Source organism: Salvia miltiorrhiza, chromosome 7, assembly GCF_028751815.1.
Source record: "Salvia miltiorrhiza cultivar Shanhuang (shh) chromosome 7, IMPLAD_Smil_shh, whole genome shotgun sequence".
In the NCBI taxonomy this organism is placed as follows: domain Eukaryota; kingdom Viridiplantae; phylum Streptophyta; class Magnoliopsida; order Lamiales; family Lamiaceae; genus Salvia; species Salvia miltiorrhiza.
Window position 1 is genome coordinate 8,139,896 of NC_080393.1, and position 19,595 is coordinate 8,159,490.

Sequence of the window (19,595 nt, forward strand, 5' to 3'; positions counted from 1 at the left end):
ATTATGTAATTCATAGTATTTTTTACAAATATTACTTTTCCACATTTTTATGGAATTAACACATACTAAAAGATAATATTGCTTAGACCTTTTACCAGAGGTCCAGAACTTTACATCATAATGATAATATCAGTTACTGCAATTTTTAATTATTATTTTTAGTTGAATAGTTACTACACTTCAACTAAAAGTAAAATTTGATCTTACAAAACACTTATTCAATCTATTTATTATATGAAAACACAGTTTGTGGCAAAATTGTAATTAAAGAATCAATCAAAGAGTATTTATAAAACTCCACAAATCCCATATATTTTCTCTCTTCTCACTTTCATCATACGCATTTTTCAATTTTCTATTCTCTCTCTCTCATATTCTCTTTTTCATATTTTGATGATTTAAACAAAAATCAAATGTTATTTATAAAAAATATTCTATATATATCTTAAATTAAAGATAAATGCAAGATCTTTGATTTGGTATCAAATAATTATTCAACTCTTTTATTAGTATTCTAATAAATTCTAATAATATAATTTATTTTCCTACTTATCAATTGAAGCTTTTCTAATAAGATGACATAGGTAATGAGCTAACTTAGAAAAAATAATTTTATGCATGATTAGCTCATGTTTTAAAAATATATATTGTGATGTGAAAACTTTGTTTTTATTATTTCTTCGTTTCTTTTGATTTGAATGATGAGTTTATTCTATAATTTTAGGGAAGAAAATGAACTTTTCTATCAAATAGATGGAAAATTAAAAGCGATACTTTTCAAAATTATAAAATAAAATTAAGGATCTTTACCGAGTAATTGATGTAGATTATTTTATTTTTTAAGAAAAAATAATTTACATTTACTTATATTCTAATTATATTTAATATTTATTTTTTATTTATTTTTTTGATAAATTAACATGATTAAATAAAAAAATTTAAAGGCCGCGCCACAGAGGCTCGAACCCAAGACCTTTGGTTTTAGACATTAACTCCTAATCGCTTAATTGATACACACACTACATCGTTTAATTTTAATGCAAAACTATGTTCGCCGTGCATCGCACGGGCGAATGTACTAGTTCATAAGATAAAGTAGTTTTTTCTAATTAAAGATATTTCTTTCTTATTCATTTGATGAGTATGCCAGTCATGAATCTCATTCTTTGAAGCGGTTAATATTACTATTTCATTTTTTTAGCCAGGGGATGGGTAATTGGAATGCGTATCTTAATTAGTCATCTTTCGAGCATCCAGAGCAGATCTCTCAAAAATAATCCTAACTTTAAATTTAAGCTAAATTAATAAAAAGTGAGATAAAATGATCATTCAACAGATCACCTATATTAAGTTGAGCACTCAAAAAAATTTACACCCACTCAAATCTAATCCTAAATTTACACCCCCCTTAAATCTAATCCTAAATTTATAAAATAGATAATGAAAAATAGGAGAGCTGCTGTGTGCAATTGTAAAATAAGGGTTAAAAACAATTAATGTTAGTATTTCATTCTTGCACGCACGTGTAATTAATGTTATTTTAATTGATGATCTATTATTTAAAAAAAAATCTATTAATTCATTACTTTTATTAGATAATTTATTGGATGAATATATTTATTTATAAGTCTTATCAATCGCTATAGATATAAAGTATTGGGTGTGACAAATAAATATATATCAAAATAAATTTATATTTTATAAATATAATAATAAATATATAACAAAGATAAAATAGGCAATCCACAAGTCGTGCCTTATGCTCTTTGTTTTATTAGTATAGATATAGTCGCATTCATTTATATCAATGACAATCACCTCATAAGAGTTTGTTCCATTTGAACATTTTCACAATTTTATGTTGGAAATAATTCCATGTCACTGATATGGATGAGGCACTACGATGCTCAAAACAAACTCATGTAATGAAACTGTTACGACTTGATAGTATATTTAGTTTTTCAGCACTCGAGGTCGAGCCTAATACTACTATCGAACTTAAAAATAAAATTAGTATCTAAATTAACGCAGTCTATGAGGACCTTACGGTTGAGTTGATGCTAGTCCACAATTTATGATTGAATATACGAATATTCTGTGAAATAATGGGAGTTAAATGAAGACAAAACGATATTTTGTTTGCGGAATTAGCAAAAAATTATATGGATCAGGCAACCAAAAGCATATGGCATGAGACAAAGAACATATTAATAATTATGATTCCCTCACAACAAATCCCTATCCACACTCTTTGTGATTATGAGATGTTGAAGAAAATGAAGAAAGATACGTCATCGTTTAAGAAGTTAAAGATCTCTGCTACAGAAACAATAAAAGTTCATGACCTATGTGTGCAGTCAATTTTTTTTTAATACACGATCAAATATAATCACACCCACATTTTGCCTTTATGCCTAGTGAAGCCCCAAAACCAAAGTAAACATCCCAATAGGGCAAATTTGATTGAATTCATGATATATATTCAGTATTCACATTTTGATCCATGAAAACACGTACAACACCGTCAAAAATGAATGACTGCAGTAGATTCCATCCAACTAACAGGTATGCATATATAGATTTTGGAAAAAATGAAGTCCGGAACTAACTCTCTCTCTCTCTCTCTCTGGATAGGTAACAGGTTCAGGCCATCTAAGATCACAATTATGGTCATACAGAGACAGTGAATAAGTAGACTTTAAGCACCAAAGCAAGAGCCAGCTGCAACAAGAAGATACCAGCAACAATGACGAACCAACTTTCACCTGCAGACTTTATGTGGTTTCTGAGGTTGAGGGCAACGAATGTAGCGGACATGAAGCCAGCTACACCAGCAACTACCCATCTAACGATTTCCTGAGGTATAACAGATAAACACTGCAACGAATACCAAAAGATTTGCATCACAAAACAAAATTATATCTCAACAACAAAGCAAGTTAAGAAACAGCAGAAAACGAGCAACATTCAAGAAAGAGACGTTCTCAAAGATCGAGATTCACTAAAAGGATTAAAACATGGGAAGACATATGCAACTTTTTATCTTACCATAGCGGGAATGAAGACAAACAGTGAGTAGCCATACAGACAAAGCAGATGGACGAAGCCGGATGGAACTGAGAAGTATTTCAGGATTAAATACAAGGCAAGAGGCACTATAGAGACATAGCCGTAAAATAGACCAGCAGACCAGGTCATCAGATTGATATCATAGTCCCATTCTTTTTTCTGCACTTTGTGTGCTATATAGGTAACAAATGTTCCAATGGAAGCTGCCACAAATATCAAGGTAGTGCAGATCCAGAAAGGGCCGTACCTGTAATACAGCAAATAACAATAAAAATCAACATTCGCCATGTGCTTCCCATTGCTAATTTTGTAACTGCGGTCCAGCAACTATGGGAAAGTATGCTATACTGCAGGCGTTATGAGATAGCAAGAAAGAACACATGAGGCTTATTGAATTAGGTTTTAAAGACATGACCCATTGAGAATCAGTATTATCTCCTCTGATTCTCTCTTTAAACCCACTATTACACACTTCAAAACATACCAAATTCATTGTTGGAAGTCAGAATGGTAAAGCTGAACTACGAATATAAAGATGAACTAAATAGCAATGTGGAGGTCAAACTTGCATATAAAAGATTATATGATTATATTATATGCAGTGTACGGAATGCATACACCAACTACTAAGTTAAAGAAATCAACCCTGTCCCAATTTTTATCTACAAATTTACCACAATAAGTTACAAACTTGATGCCCTTAAATTAGTGAGCATGCATCCACAAAGTGACCTATACCTACATTTGCATCTGAACCAAAGACAAGAACAACATGTTCAGCCAATTAGCAGTTAACAAATCAAATTCAGCATCTATGCAACTCATTTCTCGCATTATTTCATGATTAAATGAAAAAAAATCTTGTAGCGTACAAGGGCCAGCACCCAACCCATAAACCGGATATTGTACTCTCTCTCACACAAAGTAATGTGTGTCTAAGGCATTTTCTTAACTTAGTTCTGAACCAATGGCTTCCTCAAGCAGGATATAAGAAAACCCAGTAAAAGTTTTGCATATGATGCAAGCATGTAATGCAAGGATGTTGTATCTCATTATCAGTAGCATAGAAACACAAGTGCATGAATGTGCATGCTTATTAGAGAACAAACTCACTGAACATGGATTGCCAGGCACTCATAATGGAAGGCTCTGTTCCTTGACATAAGAGTTTCATGTTATGATAGTGCACGGTTAGTCGTCAGACTTAGCGATATGATGCAGCCTTATTAATATGATCTATCCTCTGGTTCTCAACAATTGCAGTATGCTGGAGTTAGGGGTGGCATGCATGAATGTTTCTTGCTGGCCAATATAAAATTAGACGTTAGTCTTTTAACAAGCGAATCTCTTAAGCCTTCACATGTCTATGATAGACCTTGGTCAAGATAAGATAAGTATGAATCACCACGAATCACCAGAATTTGAAATGGAATCACAACTATTACAGTTTTGTATGATAAGCCATATCTCTAGATTCAGTGGGATGTCAATTGTTAAACCCAAAAGGATTGTATGCTTACTGTACTTGCAGTTAAATACATGTGGATGGAGAAATACGAAGAAAAAAAAAAAAAACCTTATGCAGCAGAAACGAGTCATATCGTTGTTTTAAAATTGATTTATTGCTTAGAGTTTCTTAATAATATATAATATAGGTTATCATGCTTTAGGGTCTTGGTAATATCTTTTATAGAACGCAAAACCTAACATAATATAGTAAAAATAAACCAACTAAAATAACTTCCACCAGATTTCTGCACAAAAGACATTATTCTTTCCCACATGGAGAAAGTGAAGATGAGAAGTCCATGACCTTGCAACAAGAAGTGCAAAAATGATAAATAAACAAAGGCATCACAGCCTAAAATCGCTCATGGTTGTCTTGCTGATCATGGCACTCATCATGGCAAATTTACAACATCTATGAAAGAGTCAAGACTGGATGAGAATGGATAGGTTCATGAATGGATGATTGCAATGAAACAACCAAACTGCAATCTACTGTTCTTAGCAGGAAAACGGCTACAACCTTTTCTCTTCAGGGACTCAAGCATATTTGAAATAAACAAGTCAATATAGATAGATTATCCATTAGAAATACATTCTCATTTAATTCCCAACTCCGCTTATGCTTCTACCTCTATGATGGGGAATCTATTTAAAACTAGTAGATTAAGTGCTTGTGTAAACTACAACCATATCAAACAGAGTTAGAGAAGAGTATAACATAGCAAACTTACAAATCTGGGTTATTAGCAGTCTTTTCGGAGAAGCTTCCTTTGAAAGGAAACAATGAATCTTTTATCCTTTCTAAAACATCTGCTGTGTCAACATCAAAATAGGGCCTGTAGGCAGCAATTGTGAATGACCGAAACCAACCACTTTGCTGAGGTTCATCAGAACCGGCCACAGGCTTGCCAAACGAATCTGAATCAAGAAAGAACACATATTGAATTGGAATCAAAAGCCACAACAATAAAATAAAAGGAAATCCTACAGAAGAAGGGGAAGGTGATTACTCTTGATGGCCTATGGAAGTCAGGCACAGCTAAATCTAAATGTTGATCTCAACAAGAAAGAAAAACTTCCAGAGATCTTCTGATTCTTTAGGAAACCCTCTAAGCACGTAGATAGTCTTAACAATCAGAAACTGAACTTCCTACTCACAACAGACAAATGACTCACACTCAGCAGCTTCTCTCAACTCTACTATAGAAATAGTTTGGTATATCTTGAACACATCTATCAAGGAGAAATCAATTATCATGCATCGGATATTAAAGCTTTTTTTTTTATAAATTAACAATTAAATAAGTAAATATAAAGACTACGCCACGGTGGACTCAAACCCAAGACCTTTGGCCTTAGATATTAATCACTCTACCGCTAGACCACTATTTCTTGTTTTGGCTAATCATTGTCAAATGATCTAAGCTCCTGATTATTTTAAACACAAATCTCAAGTCTTCACTTAACACTGTATGGATCAAGTCTTCACTTAACACTGTATGGAACTCTGAACTAAAAAGAGAGAGAGGCTTGCATTGAAGATACAAAGCCGCAACCTACCTCCATACATCTACTATGTTATTTTACTGATCTATTCAACAACACTAACATATCAATTATGTGAACAGAACAACCTAACTTCAAAGTTACACAACACAGTTTAATAAAATTTAAAGGTAAATCTCTAGGCTCAGGATCAGAACACAATTCACAATAGCCATATAGCGCGGCGTAAAACTCTAGAGCAGCTCAAATAATCCAATCGCGACAAAATTTTCAACGGACCTATAACCTTAAATCAATAAACTTGAAAGCAGCTCAAGCCTTCCAATCAAAACATAATGCGCAATAGCCAAACAATTCAATCACATAGCGCATTTGCTTCAACTCAACAAATAAGAGAAATACCATCGGCATCACGAGGAGGTTGCGCGGCACCAGATATTTTCCCCTGAGCTCCCGAAGGCGGAAATGTCTGAAGACTGGAATCTGGACAAACATCGCCATCCAAAAATGTGCAAACAATTAATCAAATAAAGTCCACCGACACTAATCACAACAAACGAATTCCCGTGGGAAAAAAAGGAAAATAGAAAGAAACAAGAAAAAGGAAGAAGTACCAGCGAATTTAACGGCAACATGCGCCGGCGGATCGGCGACTGCCTGCAACAATATCGACGCCAACAAATCTATCAATTACATATAGAAGGAAAAACTAGAGAGATAAAATCAGATCTAGCAACAGAGAACAAATTACCGGAACAGATCCGGCAACATTTTGATTGTCGATCGAAGTGTAATTGCCGGACATCATCTTGACAATTCGATTCGTTTATAGCCGAATTACACTCTGTATCTAATGTGTATGCATAAGTTTGATGTGTTTTTAGCTGATAATCTGAGATTGGGGAAGAGAGGTTGATAAAACACATTAGGATTCATGGAAACATTTAATTATATTTTTCTTGGGGGCCCCACTGTAGTAGAGACTAACCAAATTTTTAGTAACAGTAGATTTTCCTATTTCGTCATCTAAAAGTCTTTTTGTTGCAATAACATAATATTTGGAGATCTTTTTATTTATAATTTCATTGGAAGAGTATAGTGGGATTGAATTTGATCTTGTTTTTAGCGGGTAGTATCTATACTATATTAAAACAGCAGTTTTCAATCAAATCAATTTCAAATTGATTTGAATGGCAATTTTGATAATACTTTTAATATGAAGGTTAGAAATAAATCACAATACAATCACTTCCCATTATCTCTCACGGCGTGCATTAACTAATTCAAAAAAAACCTATTATTAAATTATAAAATAAAATCAAAACAATAATCTCAATCCATTAACCCACCCATACATACATGCACGGTCAAACAAAATAATTTAGCAAATAAATTATGTTATCCCATTAATATAAAATAAACGTCCACCCATTTCTCTTATACAATATTTATTTACTGATTAAAAGTCTAATTCTATAGCTATACACTATAAAATCTGATTTACTATGTAGTAGATCGATTTTTTATAAGATAAATAATCAACACACAATACGTACGTATGTATATAAAGTTGATAAATGTGGCATGCATGATAATACTAAAGTTCATACCAATTCAATTATTATACTATAAAAATTATAAATATAATTAAAAATACAAATATAGTTGAGTTTAATATAAGAAAAAAATTCACAATAATAAAAAACGATATTGTGAAAAAAATAAGAAAATTATAATTTTATTTTAATTTTATGTTTTAATGATTTTTTGTTGATAATAATTTAGTTTAAGTGAGTCAAATAATGTGGGATTTATAGGAGGATCCAAGATTGCCTTTTAAGTTTCAACGGCGTCAATTTCCTCTTATTATTTCATAGGCAATGACTATCAACAAAAATCATGATCAATCTTTTTTACATGTTGGTTTATTTTTGCCAAAATCTATTTTTACACATGGTCAATTGTATGTTACTATTTCAAGAGTTGTAGTCGTAGTAGTTTGAAATTCTTCATTTCTGATAAGGATAGTACGACTATAATCAATGTTGTATACAAATAAGTCTTTCGGAATTTATAAATTCAAATCCAATATTTATATAATATTATTTTTATTTTTGTTATTCTTTAATGTTAATTATATTAAAGTACCTTACAAAATATAAAACATGTTAAACTTCATAAGCGTTGTGAAAACTATACATTTTATCATATAATCTACTATAAATATTTTATTTATAAAAATGTACACCCTCTGTCCCGCCGAGCTTGAGGTGTTACTTTTGGAGACGGGAATTAAGGAACTATTGTTTAGTTATGTAAGTGTGTTTGTAAATTTATGGTTAAGTAGTTATTTATATAATTAATTATTTTAAATTATTTAAATATAAAATTTAAATTAATTAAATCTGAAGTTTATTTAAAAATTATTCAATTATTTTAAATTATTTTAAATATAAAATTAAATTATTTAAGTATGGTTGCAAAAAATATTTTTATTTTTTGAGAAATGAGGGTTATTTGGGATGATTAAAGAAAAATAAGGGTGCAATTAGTTTTGTTAATTATAATCAATTTACATAATTTTTGCCAAAAAGGGAAATGACTCAAGCTCGGTGGGACAGCCCAAAAAGGAATACGACTCAAGCTCGGTGGGACGAAAGGAATATTTATTTATAATTTTTTTGAATATTTATAATTATTATAATTAATTTAATATTTATAATATATACAAAAAAAATTCCGTGCATCGCACGGGAGCAAATACTAGTTTGTTTTAATCATCAGACATTTCTTTTTTGGATTGATCAACATTTTTTTTTTTTTTGAGGAAGATCAACAATTAATTTTAAAATTGTACTTTGATTCAAATTTGAAATTTCTTACCTTAAACATTAATCATTTGACTATTAGACTAATACACATAATAAATCTATCAATGAAGCTCATAGACTATCGTCTTGTTAAGATAAAAGAAGAATTTGATAGGGCTTTGTTCGAATTGTAATGTTTATTGATGTAAATGTAATTTTTTCTGAGTTATTAAGATGTATAGTTAATGTCATAAACATTTGTTTTGAGTTGTTAAAATGTATGGCTAATGTAGAACATCGTTATTACTTCACAAAAATAAATAAATAAATAAATAGGATAAACTACTGCACTTCTCAAATTTAAATGATAATTACATAATAAACAACTAAATTTGCTTCCTCTAAAAAAACAACTAGATTTGCTTAAAACTTACATCGAGCTCAATAAAAGGACATTTCATGGACCACTTATGACAGTGTATGGATTTCAATATAGTCCAAAATTCGTTAACTGGCTCTATTAGTTCACCAATTCGAAAAGTTAGCATTGAAAATTTTCAATCCTATAAAATTATAGCCCGAATAACCCGTAATTGAATAGCTCCACATCGGATAAGGTTAGCCCGAAAATATTGTATTCACCTAATTATATGAAAATTTTCTCATTATTTGATTTTCAATTTTATTATTTTACTTCTGAAAATTAGTATAATAAGATATATTTTTTTTCAAAAGTTTGTGAAATGTACTTTGATTCAATATTATAAAGTTATACTCATCATTTCACTTCTCTGTATTTTTTTTATCCAGTACTTAACATAGAATATTTAGATGTAAAAATTAAAAAATAATAGTAATCATTTAACAATTTTTTTTTGCATCTTTATGCTACTTCTAAGAGTTGCATGTGAGTATTATATAAATTGATGTTGAAATGTCACTTATTTATGCATGTATTTATTTATAATAAATATAAATATTATTAAGATAAATATCTTAATTAATTTTTTAAAAAAATAAATTTTCTAGCCCAACTAATTCGATGGGCTAGCAGCCCCAAACCCGAATATTAATGGTTATGATTGGAAATTTATAATCCGAATTTTTTTTAGTCAAATTAGCTCGCACTCGAATAATTCGATAATTCTAAAAGGCTAGCTCAAAACTCGATGAATAGACCCCATTAACATCCTAGATGTAACATATAATTTTCTAATGAATTTAAAACACTTGCATCACTTTATATTTTCTTATGATCACAACATTCCTAAATATTGAACGAAATTGCGCAGAAATTGATTGCTATAGTTGTAGGCCCAATCCAAGTTGGTCGGCCCACTTTCAATTTCCTTGCTTTGACTTTGTACTAGAATTAGGTGCTGCCTATGCTACATGATAATTGAGTTCGCAATTATATAAAGATGGAGTATATTTAAAATGTTGTTGTGCTTGACATATGTGTGGCTTAGCATAATGTTTAATTGTTCACTTTATGTTTATTAAGTTATTGACTCACCAGTCACCACCATATAATGTACGTATATTTTTTAGGGAAATTTACGTATATACTTTGAAAAATGCAGGATTATTAATTAATTTGTTCAACGTCTTTTTCATTGACCCGGCAGATAAGTGACAGCGAACATCTGATTCGTACAATGAATATTTATAATTGGTATACTCAAAAGTGACACCTTTGGAAAAAAAAGAAAAATATAGAAGAAAAATATAGTAACTTTGACAAACTCAGAGACCAGTATATAGCAAAAATGTCCATTATCCACAATTAATAGGTGGAGGTTCATTTCATCTTAACTTAAACATTTGTTGTTTGCAACATCGAATTTATATCTTAAATTCAAATGTCTTTTTGACTTTTTCTTCTACTTTGCATCAAGTTGAAGGAATATTTAATTCTTTGTATCCACATTCTTCTACTTTTGTATCTATTTTCTCGATTTATTAGTAATATTACTTTCATGTTTATTCTAAAATATACTAGTATTTTTTGTTCTATAATTGCTTTCGTAACCATTGTTTGTCGATTATATTTTTTAATCATTTGCTGTGTCTCGTATCCAAAAAAGACAACTTTTGTTGTGTCAGATACATGCATAAGAAATTAATGCTAAGTTTGAAATCAATAAGCACCACAGATTCAGCTGGAAAAGATGAAATTACTAATTTTAACAAGTACATCATCCACAATTCTTTGTGGATAAGTGACCGACTTATTTCTTCCAAAAGAATGTTGATCCATGATTTATTTCTTAAAACTTCTCAAATTTTATATAGTAAAAATATTTAATATACATGTTAAATTAGAGATCGTGGTAAAATTTTTAATTTGGTGTAAAAATAATTAAGATGGATTTTGAATGAATAGGTTATAATTACTAATAGTTTCAGAGTAAAAAAAATTCTATCCATTCTTCTTCTCTCATTAATGTTGAACTTATTATTATTTTCTTATTGATTTATTTTAAATAATAATATTATTTTATTTTCTATATTTTGTTAGCTATCAAACTTTATAATTTATTTACATATTTTTTTTAATTGTAATAGTTTTTATTTCAATTAAGGAGAAGGAAATTATATTGATTCATTTTAGAAATCTTTAATTTTAATTCCATGTTGATATATCAAATAAAATGACAACTAATTAAATTTTGTATTTTTTTGGATGATATAAATGATGGTAGTACTAAAATAAATATTATACATAAGAAAATATTCCTAAATATAATATAATATTTTTTTGTTAAGTTATTAATAATTTGATCTTTTATCTATAAATTATACTTAATATGTATATTTATTTTATTAAAAATACCACTTAATTTGTATAATTACCGTGGGATGGACGAGAAAGTGTACTAGTATGTAGGGCTCGTTTGCTATGTGGTATGAGATAAGACGTGATATCTTTGATTGTGATATTTATTAATTTATTAGATATCAGTATTATGTTTGGTAATATATATAAAAAAGATTTTACGCTATCACACCTTCCAGAAGTGATACAGAATTCAAAAGATATGAATAATAGATAACAGACCACTAATTTATAAAGGACTTTGAGTTTTGAAGCAAGTAACATATTAGGATGTTATAGATATTTATCCCACGCTTATCATTTATAGCAAACGGGCCCTAAGTTAACTTAGGAAAATGTACATTTGAATGTACACAACGTTCTACTTCGATATAAAAACACAACTAAAAGGGGAATATTGTCAATTTGTAAACAAAGGATATGAGCCTTGAATTTTTATAAGGTTGGGTTCAAAGAAGGGTTTAAAATAGTGGGCTCAAGGGCCCAATACGGTAAATTATTCTTGTCGTGAGATTGAGAGGAAAGAATCGAGCTCAAATTTATTGCTTATATTGATACAAGACGCAGACAACATCTTCTTCTTCTTCTTCTTTTTTTTTTTTTTTGGAAATGATGAGATATCTTATTAATCACAAGAGTATGGTACATGGAGATGACCCACCACAAAGCTAGGGGGCTCATTCCAAACATGTTGTGTCGTAATATCCCTCGCGGCCTTCGCTAGACAATGAGTGATGGCATTTTGATCTCTTCTAATATGACGGAGACGAATATCCGGAAGAAGCAAAAGGTTGACCCGGCAAAGAGCAGCTATAACTCCTAATTCCATGATGTTTCTCTCGCCCGAGCTCACGATGTCGCACGCCCGTTTGCTATCCGAATCCACCCAACCACGCGTGTAACCCAAGTCTTTGAGCCAAGAGAGGGCCTCCTTGATGTCAATGAGCTCACCCTCCTCCACACTTCTCAATCCCGACATTTTGACAGATTTGCCGAGAATGAAGGCACCCTCATGATCGCGCAGGACGATCCCAATACCCATCGAGTAATCATCTTTGGAAAAGGCTGCATCTACATCACATTTGACAACTCCAAGAGGAAGGGAATGCCAACCCTTGCAAGTCATCACAGCTTCTGACGCAGACAACATCTATTCCCTCACTTTAATAGCCTTATTTTACTTTTTGGGACGTTTCATTAAAATAGGCTCATTTTTATTTTAAGAGCGTAATTAAATAACTAAAATAACATAAATTATATCACTTTTATCTTAAAAAGTAAGTTTCTTAATCTCCGTGCTAAAAAGAAACAAGATTATTAGGCTGGAACGAAGGGAGTAATATATATTTTTGTACTTGGGGAAGAGGTGTGTAAGATTTAAACACCAAATGGCTAAACCTAATTGGTTACATATTAAAATCTGTACCGTTTGATGTCCCCTTTAAAGACTAATAACGTTTAATTTAAATGATAAAGTTGAGTTATAAAAAATTCTTTTTAGTAAACGGGTCACTACAAAAAAAAAAATTGAAATTAGAGATGGAAACAAGTCCGTAATTTAAAAAGCGGCGTTAATGACAGATTGTCGACGTATTCGGTTTTTTATTTTTTAAATTAAATTATGTCGTTAATTTATCATTAAATAATAATTTAATTTAAAATTAATTTATTTTTATTATTTTCATCGTTAATTAATACTAATTTAATTTTAAATTAATTTTATTTTTATTATTTATGTCGTTAATTCATCATTAATTTATAATTTAATCTAAAATTTATTTTATTTTATTAATTATGTCGTTAAATAATAGTTTAATTTAAAATTAATTTATTTTGTTATTTTTTCTTATTTTAAAATCGATGATTATTTCTCATATTTTTTTAACGATAATATTAATTTTCTTAAAAAAATCAACGATAATATATATTTTTTTAATTTTAAAATTGATCGTTGTTTTTGTTGTCACGCTTCCGCCGACACCACAAGTTTTAGATATCCATCTCGACATATTTTAAGGGTACACATGAATGAGATTGTATATTGAAAGAGAGTTTAAATGAATTGATAGGTGTTAATGTAACAATAATTTGCATCTTCTATACTAGTGACTCATCGAAAGAAACTCCAAGGTTAATCGCGCTTAACCTAGAGCACTACCAAGATGAGTGACCTACTGAAAAATTTATTTTAGTGTATATAATTGAGTACAAAATACGTTAGAAAAATTGAAAATAAAATCCCTAAAATTGAAATTAATAATAATAATAACAATAATAATAATAATAATAATAATAATAATAATAATAATAATAATAATATGACGTCGAATTAACGATGAAAATTTCCGTCGTTAATTGAGTTAAACGGCTGTTAGACGCCGTTTAACTTAAAATTTTATTTTATTTTTATTTGCGGTGGGCCCCATCTCCCTCCACAGATTCGCCGGCGCCGGCGGCTTCAACCCGGCAAGAACCTCCGGCTCCGAGGCCTCCCTCACTCATTGCCTTCCCTCTCTCACTCAATCATCAAAATCGGATCACCTCTCCCTTTTCTCCACTCTCACTGCTTCTCTCTCTCTATGTTTCTCACCACTCTCTCTCTCTCTGTCCGCCATTGCTCACTTCTCCGGCGAGAATCGCCAGTCGTCGTACCCCTTACATCCCTCCGTTTTCGCCACCGCCTCTCATCTGTCCTCCCTCTCTCTCTCGCATCTTTGACAGCGGACGGCCAAGGATGGAGCACCGCCGCCGCCGCTCACCTCCCCCTCATCCCTCTCTCGCATTACCGACAGCGGATCTGTCCTCTCTCTCTCTCTCTCTCGCATCTTCGACAGCGGACGACCAAGGATGGAGCGCCACCGCCGCTCGCCTCCCCCTTATCCCTCTCTCGCGTTTCCGGCAGCGGATCTGTCCTCTCTCTCTCTCTCTCGCATCTCCGACAGCAGACGGCCAAGGATGAAGCGCTGCCGCCGCCGCTCGCCTCCCTTCCATCCCTCTCTCGATTTTTCGGCAGCGAACGGCCAAGGAGGAGCCGCCGTTGCAGATCTGCTCCGGTTATGCCGCACATATGGTTGGGGGTGGGGCCCACTAAAAAAAATTAAGGTAAACGGTGTCTAACAGCCGTTTAACGCGGGGGGTAAAATGCACCTTTATTTCGAGAGTTCAGGGAGGTCAACACAACTTGACCGAGTATGGGGGGGGGTCAAAGCTCTAGGGAGTGTAGTTAAGGGGGCAATCTACACCTTTGCCCTTTAATAAAATATGTAATCACATATTTTTGTCTAAAATGATCATAATATGATATTAGTAAACTTAAATAAAATTATTAAATATTAACATTGATCAAGATTTATGATTTTATATGGAATTTTAACAAAATTATTTATTTATTTATTTATTTATTTATTTATTCTTTTTTTTTCTCATGAACATTCAGTTTGCAAGTGTAAAATAAATGAACATTTAGAATTAATCAAGTCACCATAGTTGTATATCAATTATAATAGCACCAAATTAATTATAATATAATCATGGTTCTGTAATTTATAGTATTAATTGGAGTATTTTTCTCTCTCTTAAATATGACTTATAATCGCACCAATTTTTTTTTAACAAAATCACTAATAATTTCGGTTGGAAAGTTTAATTGTTTGTTGGCCAAATTTGATTGAATTAATTTATTCATTTTATGCATACAAAATATTTGAAATATCATGATCCTTGATCATCTATTTTAGGATAATTTCGGTTGGACGGATAAAGTCAGCTGGTGAAACCTTAGAGGTTGGCCATCCTCTATATAGACAGCCCGACTATGTTACAAGGGGATTCACGTAGATTGCATGCGCTCGATCGTGAGAAAAATGTCTATGGAGTCAGGTGCACGCCTTATTAACTAACCATTTGTTTTCTTATAGCAAGGCTATCTAGCAATGCAGGGGTGTACTTTCATGCAGGGACGGACCCAGGGGGGGGCTAGGGGGGGCTAGAGCCCCCCCCCAAATTTTAATTTTTTTTTTTTTTTTTTTTTATGTATATATATATAATATATATATATATATATATATATAAAACGAAAAAACAGGGCAGCAACTCAAACGAAAAAATAGGGCAGCCTGCTGAGTGCTGAACCCACCTTGCGCCGCCAGGCCCGCCACCACCTCCCGCTCGCGCCACCGCCGTCGGCCGTCGCTCCACCGCCGTCGCACCACCGGTTCACCACGGCACCACAGGGCAGCCTTCCACAACAACTCCGTAATTTCATAGTACTTGTGCGGCATCATCCTCGCTTTTCTACGATCACTGATTTGGGAAGTTTTGCTCAAGAAATGGTTAAAAGTGGCAATCATTTAATTTTTCAATGTGTTTATCGTATGATTGAGTTGACATTGGTTTTACCTGTAGCTACTGCTTCTGTTGAGAGAGCATTTTCTGCAATGAAGCTCGTCAAAAGTGATTTGCGAAATCGTATGCAAGACGAGTGGATGAATGACAGTTTGATCGTGTACATTGAAAAGGATATTTTCTCAACAATTGATAATGAGAAGATATTGCAACATTTTCAGTCGATGCGTACACGTCGCAATCAATTGTCATCACTTTCTCAAACAGAAACAACTAGTTCACCAAGTATTTATTCTTAGGTTATTTGTAATGTATTGAACTTTTATAGCTATGTTATTTCAAATGTATTAGAACTATATTATCTATGAAAATATTGTTTTTTATTAATATTATTATTATAAAAATGTCTAAAATGTACTGAATGTCCCCAAAATTTTTTTCCGGGGGCTACCGCCCCCGAACCCCCGTTGAAGTTCAGCCCCCCCCCAAAAAAAATCCTGGGTCCGTCCCTGCTTTCATGATCAGGTTTACACTCATGGAATGTGGTCGTTTACTTCAATTGAGATATCCAGCCCTGTGATGCATCGAATCTTGTAAGATGTTCTAGCCCTATGGAGTGTCCAACCCAGTGAATGATCTATCCCTGCAAATATGTTCAACCCTGTGAATATGTTATAATATAATTCCCTAGACCATTAATATACTTGACTCCATATAGTTGGTTTGTCAGTCCTGACAATTAACCATCTTTAATTCCTTTCACACATCTTTTTTTTTTTGTCAATAAACCCAAAGCTATCATTAGCAGGGTTACCACATATATTACTCCACACCAATATATATAATTGAAAGTTTATAATTAAATTATGAGTGAATTTTAAAAATGCCCTATTTGGTTTAGTAAAATTAAAAATTGTCCACTAAGATAAAAAACTTAAAAATGACCATTGTTACCATTTTACCCTTTAAACATCACCCCTTTAAAAATTCGCGCATTTCACAACCAGTCAAATTCACAATCAAAATTTTCACAACCAGAATTTTTTGGTTTTGAATTCACAACCAGTCGAATTCACAACCAGAATTTATTTTGGTTGTGAATTCAAGTAGTTGTGAATTTGAGTTTTTAAAGTTTGAATTCACAACTAAACCTAGAATTTATTTTGGTTGTGAATTAATTCGCGTTTTCATTGTGAATTCATAGATCTGGTTGTGAATTCAAGAATATTAAGTTGTGAATTCATCGAGCTGGTTGTGAATTCAAGAACACTAAGTTGTGAATTTCATCGAGCTGGTTGTGAATTCATAGATGTAGTTGTGAATTTTAAAAACATTAAGTTGTGAATTCATAGATCTGGTTGTGAATTCAAAAACATTAAGTTGCGAATTTATAAATCTTGTTGAGAATTCAAGAACATTAAAAAAACAATTGGTGCTCTTCGTAAACATTAAAAAAACATTAAGTTCATCATATTCTAACTCGAATGAAATCCAAATCTCTCTCCGTTTAATCTTACAATGGCTAATTATATAGTATAAAAAGAAGGGTTAATTCTCTCTAAATCCTTAAACTATAGTCATTTTCCGTTTTTTCCCTCAATCTTTGAACTTCCCATAGAAAATCATCAACTTTCAATTTTTCCCAAATATCTCATGTCGGGTTTTTCGGCCAATTTCGATCACACGTGGAACCGGAATTAAATGACGTGGACTCGCCGGATTCTTAATAAAACGACGCAGTATCTAATGTACATAAACGACGTCGTTTTTAGCTTGTTCTTCTTCAATTAAAATTAGGGCTCTTGCACGTAAACCCTCATTCCAAAAATCTGACGAATTCCTTGAAATCTTGCAAGGATTGAAGAAAATATCTTGCGCGTTTTCAAAAACTGAAAGAATTCGCAAGCTCTAGCATGGGGTTGAATCGATCTTCCGGTAGCTCCACCTCAAAATCCGAGTTTGAGAGAAATCAATAGAAGATGTGTAATTGCAAGGTGCCTGCCGTGATTTTGACGTCGAGGACGACGGCCAATCCGTTTCGGCGTTATTATTGTTGTCGGTACCATCATCAGGTAACCTTTCTGCCATTACTTCGTCGCCGATCAACACTTCGCACCTCGTCGCCGATGAACCAGAAACGAGCAGGAGAAACTTTGCTTTGCTTTCGATTCAACTTCCTCTTTTGTGTTATGCGGGTATGTGTTTGCAGAAGTTGGTGGTGACCATTCATATTCTTAGCGCCATTTACCCTCCAACCATTAAACGACGTCGTATTAGGTGATTAAGAGTCCACGTTGGAGCCACGTATGAAATGACAATTGCCACATAAGAAAATTCCGATTCGAAAATTGGTCGGAAAACCTGACATGGGATAGTTAGGAAAAATTGAAAGTTGATGATTTTCTGTGGGAAGTTCAAAAATTGAGGGAAAAAACGGAAAATGACTATAGTTTAAGGATTTAGAGATAATTAATCCTAAAAAGAATGAATCCAATATAATATCAGAAAAAGAGGAAACTTTTCACTCCTAGCCGTCTGTGATCCAAATCCATCAATGAGAATCAAATTCCCACAAATAGCAAACGACTTTCAAACACCATATTTGAACATTGAAAATAAACAAATAAATCAAGAGTTTCAATCAATTCGAACATGCACAAAGCTATAGAAACAATATGATTGGATCTGCGTAGAAGATGATTGTCGCTCCCCCTCACCTCTAAACCCCAGCGATGGCACGGCCACAAGCCGCTCCTCCACTTCAAGCTCAACCCTAGATCTGCGTAGAACATGATCGGAAAACTGAAAATCGGCGACAAGGACGCCGAACCGCTGGCGGGGAAGGGGGAAAACCCCGCGGAACTCGAAACGCCACTGCACTCATCCTCCGCTCCAGCGACTTCTGCCAAGCCGCGAGATCTACGTCCTCTGCGCCGCTGGAAAGAGATAAAGCTCCGGTGACTTCTGCTCGGCGCCGCTGCCACGCAGCTGCTGGAGAGAGAGAGAGAGAGAGAAGAGAAAGAGAGTGGAAAGAGGAGAGAGAGAGAAACAGAAGATGAAGGCGGTGGAGATAGACGACGACATTTCTCGTCGGCCACCGCAGGAGAGAGAGAGAGAGAGAGAGAGGAGATGATGCGTGAGAGAGAGAGAGATGATGGAGATGACACGTGAGAGAGGAAGGGTGTGTGGCCATTTTTTTATTTTTTATGTTAAGGGTAAAATTGTACATTTACATAAAATCTGGCCAAATTTTAATGTTTTTATCTTAATGGACAAATTTTAATTTTACAATATGAAAGTGGTCATATCTATATATTAACTCTTAAATTATTCAATAAATAAATGACCAACTATTTTATATCATCACTCATGTAATATAAACACTCCAATTATCTAATATGCTCAAACTAAATTCATATTTATTTCAAAAAGAAAAAGAAGAAACGATTTCACTTATTCAACCAACAATTAAGGCACGATAACTTATGATTTTTTATTATTTATTTTTTCTATTTATT

The 19,595-nt window shown here is 32.7% G+C and overlaps 1 protein-coding gene across 1 annotated transcript; it reads right to left on the minus strand.

Annotated features, from left to right (window-relative positions):
- Positions 1–2,437: 2,437 nt before the first annotated feature.
- LOC130992279 (uncharacterized) lies at positions 2,438–7,124 on the minus strand. Its single transcript, XM_057916844.1, has 6 exons — positions 6,836–7,124; positions 6,699–6,741; positions 6,487–6,567; positions 5,310–5,496; positions 3,049–3,316; positions 2,438–2,877 (listed from the first exon to the last, which is right to left on the minus strand). The coding sequence occupies exons 1-6, from the start codon at positions 6,890–6,892 to the stop codon at positions 2,671–2,673; spliced, it is 843 nt and encodes a 280-aa protein (XP_057772827.1). The 5' UTR covers positions 6,893–7,124; the 3' UTR covers positions 2,438–2,670.
- Positions 7,125–19,595: the final 12,471 nt, after the last annotated feature.

What these genes read in the sequence shown, in the direction of transcription:
- LOC130992279 (XM_057916844.1), bottom strand. Translation starts at nt 6,892, where the DNA reads ATGATGTCCGGCAATTACACTTCGATCGACAATCAAAATGTTGCCGGA. An exon ending in TGTTGCCGTTAAATTCGCTG is followed by an intron (nt 6,568 to 6,698) that starts GTACTTCTTCCT and finishes ATGTTTGTCCAG; the next exon opens with ATTCCAGTCTTCAGACATTT. An exon ending in ACTGCTAATAACCCAGATTT is followed by an intron (nt 3,317 to 5,309) that starts GTAAGTTTGCTA and finishes GCTGTATTACAG; the next exon opens with GTACGGCCCTTTCTGGATCT.